Source organism: Siniperca chuatsi, linkage group LG15 (assembly GCF_020085105.1).
Source record: "Siniperca chuatsi isolate FFG_IHB_CAS linkage group LG15, ASM2008510v1, whole genome shotgun sequence".
NCBI classification, from domain to species: domain Eukaryota; kingdom Metazoa; phylum Chordata; class Actinopteri; order Centrarchiformes; family Sinipercidae; genus Siniperca; species Siniperca chuatsi.
The window spans coordinates 29,171,929-29,181,928 of record NC_058056.1 but is presented as its reverse complement, the minus strand read 5'-3'; the positions used below and the strand labels follow the sequence as shown (position 1 = coordinate 29,181,928).

The 10,000-nt window shown below is 47.5% G+C and overlaps 2 protein-coding genes across 4 annotated transcripts in view; one reads left to right on the top strand and one right to left on the bottom strand.

Annotated features, from left to right (window-relative positions):
* Window positions 1-10,000, bottom strand: part of sec23a (Sec23 homolog A, coat complex II component) — a 30,987-nt gene that overhangs the window by 10,607 nt on the left and 10,380 nt on the right. For all 3 annotated transcript variants that reach the window (XM_044166311.1, XM_044166310.1, XM_044166313.1), the window contains exons 12-15: window positions 9,337-9,426; window positions 2,328-2,434; window positions 690-843; window positions 532-609 (exon numbers count right to left, since the gene is read on the bottom strand). In XM_044166311.1, the coding sequence (XP_044022246.1) occupies window positions 532-609; window positions 690-843; window positions 2,328-2,434; window positions 9,337-9,426 (429 nt within the window). The remainder of the gene's footprint in view (window positions 1-531; window positions 610-689; window positions 844-2,327; window positions 2,435-9,336; window positions 9,427-10,000) is intronic.
* Window positions 2,447-9,325, top strand: LOC122861627 (histamine H2 receptor). The gene is made up of 3 exons (XM_044166314.1): window positions 2,447-6,654; window positions 7,929-8,082; window positions 8,240-9,325. Exons 1-3 carry the CDS (start codon window positions 5,958-5,960, stop codon window positions 8,427-8,429), a joined length of 1,041 nt encoding a protein of 346 aa, XP_044022249.1. The 5' UTR covers window positions 2,447-5,957; the 3' UTR covers window positions 8,430-9,325.

The window sequence follows — 10,000 nt, the reverse complement described above, 5'->3', positions numbered from 1 at the left end:
TTTAATTTTCAGGTAGGCAAGCAGGTGTTACGGGTCAGAACCAGGTAACAGGTCGGCAACAGGTAACGGGTAGGCAACAGGTAACGGGTCGGCACAGGTAACGGGTCGGCAACAGGTAACAGGTCGGAACCAGGTAACGGGTCAGAAGCAGGTAACAGGTCGGGGAACCAGGTAACGGGTCAGAACCAGGTAACAGGTCGGCAACAGGTAACAGGTCAGAACCAGGTAACGGGTCAGAACCAGGTAACGGGTCGGCAACAGGTAACAGGTCGGCAACAGGTAACAGGTCGGCAACAGGTAACGGGTCGGCAACAGGTAACAGGTCGGCACAGAAAGTTGTGTTTTTGGTTAAAGTTGTTAAAATGTACAGTAAAAGTTTCCACCTGCAGAATCATTTAGAACCTTTTTTAATTTTCAGCATCTCAGCAGGTGTTACAGTGTGTGTGTGCAACAGGTAATATTTAATGTACAGTAGGTGAGGTATCAATACATTTGAACAGGTACAGCGGAGTATTATGGGATGTATATCACCTGAGGGTAGAGGGAGAAGGTCTCGGAGAACCTGAAGGAGTTTGGATCGTCTTTGTGATAATCTCCAAACTTCTGACACTGAAACCAAACAGAAAGTTAAAATCATCATATAATTAAAACACGCAAGTTCATATTTGTTCTTTTAACCGTCTACACACCAGTCTGATGAGCTGCCTGTCCAACCATCGCAGGACATCAGGACCCTCCTCCGTCTCCGCCCGGTACACCGCCAACCTCGCCATCAAGATGGCCGCCGCCTCCTGATCAAAGGACGCCGCAATGCTCTGAATCTGAGTCTGAGCATCCGCCCAGCTGGAGGGGGAGGAGAGGGAGGAGGGGGAGGAGGGGAAAGGGAAGGGAGGGGGAGAGGAGGACGAAGGGGGAGAGGAGAGGAGGAAGAAGGGAGGAGAGGTGAGGAGGACGAAGGGGGAGAGGAGAGGAGGACGAAGGGGGAGGAGGGGAAAGGAAAGGGAAGGGAGGAGAGAGGAGGACGAAGGGGGAGAGGGAGAGGGGGGAAGGGGAAGGAGGAGGAGAGAGAGAGGAGGACAAAAGGGGGAGAGGAGGAGGGGAAGGGGAAGGGAGGAGGAGGAGAGGAGGACAAAGGGGGAGAAGGGAGGGGAGGATGAAGGGGGAGAGGGGAGGAGGACGAAGGGGGGAGAGGAGAGGAGGACGAAGGGGGGAGGAGGGGAGGGGGAAGGAAGGAGAGAGGGAGGAGGACAAAGGGGAGAGGAGGAGGAGGAGGATGAAGGGGAGAGGAGAGGAGGAAGAGGGAGGAGGAGGGAGGAGGAGGACGAAGGGAGAGAGGGGAGGAGGACGAAGGGGGGAGAGGAGAGGAGGACAAAGGGGAGGAGGGGAAAGGGAAGGAAGGGAGGAGGAGGAGGAAGGGGGAGAGGGGAGGAGGACGAAGGGGAGAGGGAGAGGAGGACAAAGGAGGAGGAGGAGGAGGGGGAGGGGGGGAGGAGGAGGAGGAGGGGGAGGAGGGAGGAGGATGAAGGGGGAGAGGAGAGGAGGACAAAGGGGGAGGAGGGGAGGAGGAGGAAGGGGGAGAGGAGAGGAGGACAAAGGGGGAGAGGGAGGAGGACGAAGGGGAGGAGGAGAGGAGGATGAAGGGGGAGAGGGGAGGAGGACGAAGGGGGAGGAGGAGAGGAGGAGGAGGGGAGAGGGGAGGAGGCCATTATAGGAGGAGAAAAACCAGAGAGGAGTAAAGTCTAAAAGTTCGGTCGCACTAAAAGACTCGAAGGACTCGGCTGGTCATTTCTTCCGGTAAGTCTTTTTTTTTTTTCGCTAGCCAAAAATATCACAGTTAACATGAATTACAGATGCACCTTGCTAATCTAGCTAGCGCTGGCGTTAGCTGATAACTTAGCATTTGCTACGCTCCCCAGCTCCACCCCCCGCTCCAAATACGGTCACTTCCTGGTCACTGGTGGTAACAAGCCAAGATGGCGACGATCTCGAGGCTTCAAAACGGCAGTCCACGAACCAGTGGTTGACGTCACGGTGGCTACGTCCACGTCTTTTATACAGTCTGTGGTATCTACGTATATAAGAGTGTGTGTGTGTGTGTGTGTGTGAGAGAGAGCGTGTATTACTCATGTTGTGAGGACATAAATCTGTTTACACAGTCACATTGTGGGGACTCGCCTTCCTTTTGGGGGACAAAACGCATGTCCCCATAACGCAAATCATTCCATTTCAGGGTGAAGACTTGGTTTAAGGTCAGGGTCAGTCTCCAGGAAACGGACGTGCTGGAAACATGACTGTGAGCGCGTGTGTGTGTGTGTGTGTTGTCGTACTTCCTGGCGGTGGTGGTGACTCGGATGCGTCTCTGTCCGGATGAGTGCTGGTACTGAGTGACGAACTGGATCGCTCCACGGCCGCCCTGAGGGATCGGAGCGTTGTGCTGCAACACAAACAACAAACAGGTTCAACAGCTGGAAACATCAGGACTGCAGATCAATCATCAATCAATAATCTGATCTACACATTCAACAGTCTGGTGTGCAGGTCTACAGAGACAGCAGGAGCGTGGACATCAGGGTCAGGTGGTTTTAACGGCTGTTAAACGATGAATCATTTATCTGAGCGTCACAAACACAAAACTTATTCTACGATCAGAATTTGATCCATTCGGTCGAACAACGTGTGAAAGAGCCGATTGATCGAGTGATTTTCGTGTCGGGGACTCAGATGGACTGAGCATGCTCAAACGCCTGAACAACGTTCAGTGAATTTCTCTTTTTAAAGGCGTTTCCGCCTCCCTTCGACAGCGGAGACACAGGACGACATGCAGCACAGTCCGAGTCGGACTCGAACCCGGGACGCTGCGTGAGGACTCGCTGCACCAGGTGAGCTACGGGGGCACCGGGGTATTTCTGATAGATTTGCTGGAAACGGTATCTCTAATGTTTTGTTAATGGATTTAGTTCATGGAGTTTCAAAACAAAACTGGTACACTGATGCCACATCAGCTTCATTTTCTAATCCCATAAACCGGGACTGAAGTACAGTTTTAAGGTACTTGTACTTTACCTGAGTATTTCCATTTTGGAAACTTTCTACTTTTCCTCCTTTACATTATTCTGTTGTGCCAATGAAAAGATTTTCTGCAGTACTGTTTTAAGACTATTAGTTTTAGCTGTGTATAATACTGCTTCTCAGTCTGCAGCATAAACACTACTTTTACGCGATACTTTGAGTACATTAAGCTGATAATATTTCTGTACTTTTACTTAAAATACAGTAAAATGAAGCAACATTTGAATGCAGGACTTTTACTAACAGAATCTTCTAATAATAATGCTACTGATGTTGTGAAGATTTCAGTGGATGAAGCGAGACCAGAACCTGAACAGGTCCGACATGTTGCACGTGTCACGTTTTATTTTTCCAGTTCCAATATATTGACGAGTTTTATTTGTTTATTTTATTCCGTTTCATTCTCTGTACTTGATTGTGTTCAGTTGTCGTGCTGAACAACTTTGTAACTTTATTTTGAAGAGATTCTATAAAATAAAAGTGTTTGTTTGAGATTACCTGATTAAATAAAGGTTATTTATGATTATTACATGTAGCAGCAGGAGAACATATGCTTCAGTCACACCTGAAGTGAGTGCACTCTACACTACACAACCAGACACACTCTGCTCTCTGATTGGCTGCTTCACACCTGAGCCCAACCTGAGCTCCTCTGTGGTCTGAGGCTCAACAGCAGCAGGATGATGAAGTTGATGATGATTACACACCTGTACACCTGTTATTACTTGTGTCAGGCTGTGTGACACACACACACACACACACACACACAGGATATTGGATGTTCAGGTAGTGTTGACATTACAGTCAGCAGATAACTGAGTGTGTGTGTGTCCTCTCATCATCTCAGCAGGTGACTGACAGGTGCACCACGGCAACGCTACCTCTGGAGACACACACACACACACACACACACACACACCTCCGTCCTCCGACTCTTCAGACTCAGAGCTGATCAGACTCTGACGGTCTCGGATCAGATTTAAACGACGACTTTAAAAGATGAAACCGATCCCTGATATTGATCACAGACTGGCTTTCGTCTGGTTTGACCTTTGACCTTTGCTCTGCTTCATTTGACTCTGCTGTAAAGCTTTTCGGAGGTGAAAGGTAACTGAACTGAAGTGACATGGACTTCTTTTCCACCAAACAGTTCCAGGAGGAGCAGCAGGACCCGAGTCTTTGTGGTCGGTGCTTCCACCTCATGAAGATTAATTGCTTGACTAATCAGCAGTGTTCAGCGCTCCAGACTCCACTCTGATAGTTCCTGGGTCACTGGAGCGTTTAAGGGTGCAGGAACTTTTGGGGGCCAGGAACAGATTAAGACCTTGGTCCCACCGGTGGAAACATGGGGAAGGTTCCTCAGTGGCTGCTCACTCTGCAGGTTTTACTCTTACTCTGGACTTCTAATGGTATTTTAACATTAGTGCGTTCAGTTCAGTCATCTCACCGCTGTGACTCATCAAACGTAAACTGAGCTGATCACATCTCTGTGCTGACCGAGGTCCAACCAACCAGCTCTGCAGGATTTACTGTTTATATCAGAGACGTCTGGTGTCTGAAGAACAACATGGAGGTGTTTCGACTGACTGAGTTTGAACTTTGACATCAACCAGAGAGCCTGATAAGTCAAACTCTGTAAAACAGGAAAAAGTCAAGGTGAAGCTAAAGTGAAAGCTGAAGTAAAGACAGTAGAAGTGGCAGTAAACACATTGCAAAGAGCAAAAAGACCGGAAAAGAAGTAGTAAAGTAAGAAGAGGCTGTAAAGACTGTAGAAAAGGCAGTAGAGACAGTAAAAGCAGCTGTAAAGTCAGATGAAGCAGCAGTAAAGACAGTAGAAGTGGGTGTAGATACTGTAGAAAAGGCAGTAGAGACAGTAGAAGCAGCTATTAAGTCAGTTGAAGTTGCAGTAAAAACAGTAGAAGCGGGTGTAGATACTGTAGAAAAGGCAGTGAAGCCAGTTCCTGCTGCTGTTTATACTTTAATGGATATCTGATGATGATACAACACAACACACACTGAATCGTCCTCAGTGCGTTCAGGTTCAGCTCACCGCTGTGACTCATCAAACATCAGTTAAACACCATGGTGACTGAGGTCCAACCAGCTCCTCAGACCAAAAGCTTCTGGATTGACAGTCTGTTTATATGAGAGACTTCTGCTCAGGACTGGACCTCAGACTGAAGAACAACATGGAAGAGGTTTGGAGTTATCAGTATCTGGTTTCTGAGGACGATTCGAGATCGATTCGTTTTTTCTTTTTTTGTGCGAGAAAAACAGCAATTTGAAGACTAACTTGGGCTTTGGGAAATGTGATGGGCATTTCTTACTGTTTACTGACATATCTTGAAGGGGTAAGCAACTGCACTTGCTTAGATGGGAATATACCGTGACCTGCATGACTGAGAATCTTCAGAGACTATTTTCTGATGTTCAACAGAACAAACAATTAATTGGTTGAGTGAATAATCTGCATGTTTCGAAATGATTGGGTTTGAACTTTGGCATCGTCTTGGAGGCAGACAACCAGCTTTTGTAAAAGAGGAGGAAGCTGAGGTGTGACGACCTGTTAATTAAACAACTGTCCCCAAACATCCTTCACTTGAATCCTCAACATCCCAGTCCGTTGGAACTTTTATTCTGAAAATCTGCCCCCAGGCTGAGATGACAAGAAAGTCAAAAATCTCCTGAGAGCTGAACTAATGTAAAAACTGTACAGGGTTTGATCAGAGCAGCATTTCGAGTGGAAATTAAAGGGAACTGCAGCTGAACACATTTGGGTTTCTGCTGGTTCTGGACAATAAGGTCTCATGTAAAAGTGTCCTCAGATGTCCTGTCTGTTCTGTGATCTAATTGTTGACGTACTTCCTGTCCCGTGAGTCCGTCTGAAGATGGCAGACGCTCTGAGGACGCTGTACGCCGCTCTGATGGTTCTGTCGGGTCTGGCCTCCGTCTGTGGGAACCTCCTCCTCCTGCTGGTGCTCCTCCTCAACAAGGAGCTCCAGACTGACACGCTGGGTCTCACCCTGAGCTTCAGCCTCAGCGACCTGGCCCTCGGACTCTCCACCATCCCCTTTGGGGCCTACAACAGCCTGGCCTGGTCCTCCTGCTGCCCTAGCGAGGGCGCCTTCTGTCAGGGCAGCGGCTTCATCTTCCTTCTCCTGCAGACCTCCTCCATCCACTCACTCACCTGGGCCACTGTTGACAAGTTCACCGAGATCTGCTTCGCCCTCAGCTACAGCAGCATCTGGACGGCCGGGCGGAGCCGGGTGGTGCTGGTCTTGGTCTGGTTGTTCTGCTTAGTGAACGCTGCCCTGCCCCTGCTAGGGTTCGGCAGGTATGTCTACAGCGAGTCACGATTCCTCTGCTGCCCAAGCTTCACCCCTGACAACAGGTACTTCGTGGTCCTGTGGATGTTGGCGGGCATCGTTGCGCCGATCCTCACTGTGTGCACTCTGTACGGATACATCGTCTACGTGGCCAGGAAACAGGCCAGGAGGGGAACGTTCATGTGCAACGAGCTGCACTGCTATTACGTTCCTGCCAACAATTACCTGAGGAGCTCCATCGTGATGGTCACGACCTCAGGTGAGTTCATGCTCCACAGTGACTGGTCCCTGACACGACCTACCAGGCCGCTTCTGTCTTTAGAAACTTGTGCTGTTTGTCCAAACTCTGTTCAAACCAACAGAGCTTTATTTTAGTTTCTTTTTGGAGGGTGGTGGACTTCCACTCATGACCTCAGTACTTCTAAAATCCTGGTTACGGCCCTGGTTGTACTTGTGGCGTTACCGTTGAGGAAATGTACATTATACTGAATTTATCATGTGAGAAATTAGAGTACAGGAAATGCACCACCGCCAACCTGGCCACCCCCACCCCCACCCCCTCAATGTTGTAAAAAAGGGACTAGCTTTTAATTTGTAGCTCTTATTTGGGCCTTTATTTGAATACCAGCTTTTATTTAATAATTTACAGTAACTTTACAGCTCTCTAATCGCAGAGGACAGGAGTTTATACTTAAATATGATCTGTCAAGACTAAGATGTCTCAGTCGTCAGTCTGCAAGCATCGTGGAAGGGCCGCTGCTTCATGCGTGGAAAGAACATGTACTCATAAATGTCGATACTAGAATCATATGTACATGTTGCCATGACAACAGGAGCAGAGAGGACATGTTGAAGTCTGAGATAAACCCTGAGCTGTAGAGCAGAAATCAAGACAGCTGAGAGTCACTCTGTGTCTGAGGATCAGCTTCTATGTTTACCTTCACGACTCACTGTCATTACTCTCATTATGGTGACACACAGTGGTGTCATAAAAACAGGGAGGGTCAAAGGTCACCACAGCAGCCTGCAGACAGAGTGGACGCCACATTAACCAGACTATAGGTTTATGTTCTGACCATCGGTTTTAACTATTTCAGCTTTGTTCCTGAGAAGGATTTCTCTGTCAGTTTGGTGGAAGTCTCTAAATACTACAATACCCATGAGCATCGGCTGTCGTTATTATGGAGAAGTCCTTCTACCTCTGTAACTACTCCCCAGACCTCTGCAACTAGTCCCCAGACCACTGCAGCTAGTCCCCAGACCTCTGCAGCTAGTCCCCAGACCTCTGCGGCTAGTCCCCAGACCTCTGCGGCTAGTCCCCAGACCACTGAAACTAGTCCCCAGACCTCTGCAACTAGTCCCCAGACCTCTGCAACTAGTCCCCAGACCTCTGCAACTAGTCCCCAGACCTCTGCAACTAGTCCCCAGACCTCTGCAGCTAGTCCTCTGTTGGTGGACTGTCAGGTTTTTGTTGGTTCTACTGTGGTCATGTATTCCGGGTTATGTGATGACAGTTTCCTGTCTGTTTCCCAGTGTGTTTGCTGGTGTGCTGGCTGCCCTACATCTCAGTGTGTCTGTATGAGACGTTTAGCGGTCAACAGAGTCCTGCTGTGACCTCTGCCCTCTCCGCCTGGCTGGTTCTGAGCAGCGCCGCCCTCAACCCCTGGATCACCTGTATGACGCAGACGTAAGTAAGGTTCCGCAAGCCAAAGCCAATCATGAACGTACACCTTGTAGGATATTACCACTTACATTAGATTAGGTTTGAAATAGCAATAAAACCCAATAATGATGTTACTCTGGATGGAAACATAACTTCTGTCCATCACTTCATGTGTCTCCAGCAGGTACAGGGCAGCAGTGCGTCGGAGTGTCGGCAGGTTTATTCAGATGTGTCCGTGTTCTCGGACGCCTCTGGAGTCCCGCCCCCAGAGGTCTGCTCTAAACCTGGACACAGCCAATCACATCAGCACAACGACAACAACACGCCGGCAGTCATCACCAAAAACACCAACACCACCAGGATCAACATAATAGCAACGACCTCGACATCATCAAGTCCAAAGACAGAAACACCTGCTGTATCTGCAGAGACAAATCATCATCAGACAGACCAGAGACAGTCACAATGCACTGTGGGAAATGTAGTTCAGCCTTCCATTTCAGTTCATGATTGAAGACATTCCTCCTCCATAACATTCAGAGCTTTGAATCCAGCTGAGTTGACAGACAAAGGCAGCTAGTTAGTGAAAACGCAGCGCTTGCCCCTCCCTCATTAACACCACCTTAACCCCAACCGCTCCAGTGGCCAGCAGATCAGAGGTTGTACTGAGCAGCTTCCAGGTGTGAATGTGTAACTGTACGAACGTGATCAGGGCGAAAAAGAGAGCATTGCTCTCAGAGAAACTGATAACTTCTGACCAGCAGTGAACAGGCGCTGCTGAGGAGAGGAATCAACACAGTGGGAGCCGAACATTTCTCAGGACACCACTTTGAAATGTGGTTAAATGTGCAAACTGGTTCTGGTTCTGTATTAAAAAAAAAAGTCTTCTCACAGCTGAGAGTTTTAGGAGAAACAGAGCATCTCTGACTTCATCATATCCAAAGAGTCTGAGCTCTGGTTGTATAATAAGTAATAACATAATAAATACTATTAATGGATTTTGTGCTCGTTTCTTGTCTTGTGTGCCAGTCCATTTTCAGGTTTTTCCCCCTGATCTACAAAAGGATAAATAAAGTAGAAGTCACCTGACTGGGGTTGGAAACAGGTTTTCCTTACTGTTCCAACAAAAACTCACCTGTGACTGCAGCTATCACTTGTGTTTTGGTTGAATTTCTACAGCAGCAAAATCAACTGAAACGTATCTGACCTGAGCTGATAGTTTGGTAACATCAATCAATCAGCAGTTTCAGACTGATCTCCGTCATCAAGTGTTCGTACCTGGTTGACCACCTCAAAGTAAAGAGCCAGTGTGGTGGTCGGATCCAAACCACAGATCTTCCACTGACACGTTCCTCCGGTCCCGATCTCCTGTAACACACACAGTACAGTATGTGTTACTATACAGTACAGTGTACTACAGTATAATACAGTGTACTACAGTGTACTACAGTATAATACAGTGTACTACAGTATAATACAGTGTACAACAGTATAATACAGTGTACTACAGTGTACTACAGTGTAATACAGTGTACTACAGTGAAATACAATGTACTACAGTATAATACAGTGTACTACAGTATAATACAGTGTACTACAGTGTACTACAGTGTAATACAGTGTACTACAGTATAATACAGTGTACTACAGTATAATACAGTGTACTACAGTGTACAACAGTATAATACAGTGTACTACAGTATAATACAGTGTACTACAGTGAAATACAGTGTACTACAGTATAATACAGTGTACTACAGTATAATACAGTGTACTACAGTGTACAACAGTATAATACAGTGTACTACAGTGTACAACAGTATAATACAGTGTACTACAGTGAAATACAGTGTACTACAGTATAATACAGTGTACTACAGTGTACAACAGTATAATACAGTGTACTACAGTATAATACAGTGTACTACAGTGAAATACAGTG

Bases quoted from the DNA above. Each gene is read 5' to 3' on its own strand.
- LOC122861627 (XM_044166314.1), top strand. From the start codon at position 5,958: ATGGCAGACGCTCTGAGGACGCTGTACGCCGCTCTGATGGTTCTGTCG. The intron at 6,655-7,928 runs GTGAGTTCATGC...TCTGTTTCCCAG, and splicing joins CGTGATGGTCACGACCTCAG to TGTGTTTGCTGGTGTGCTGG. The intron at 8,083-8,239 runs GTAAGTAAGGTT...ATGTGTCTCCAG, and splicing joins ATCACCTGTATGACGCAGAC to CAGGTACAGGGCAGCAGTGC.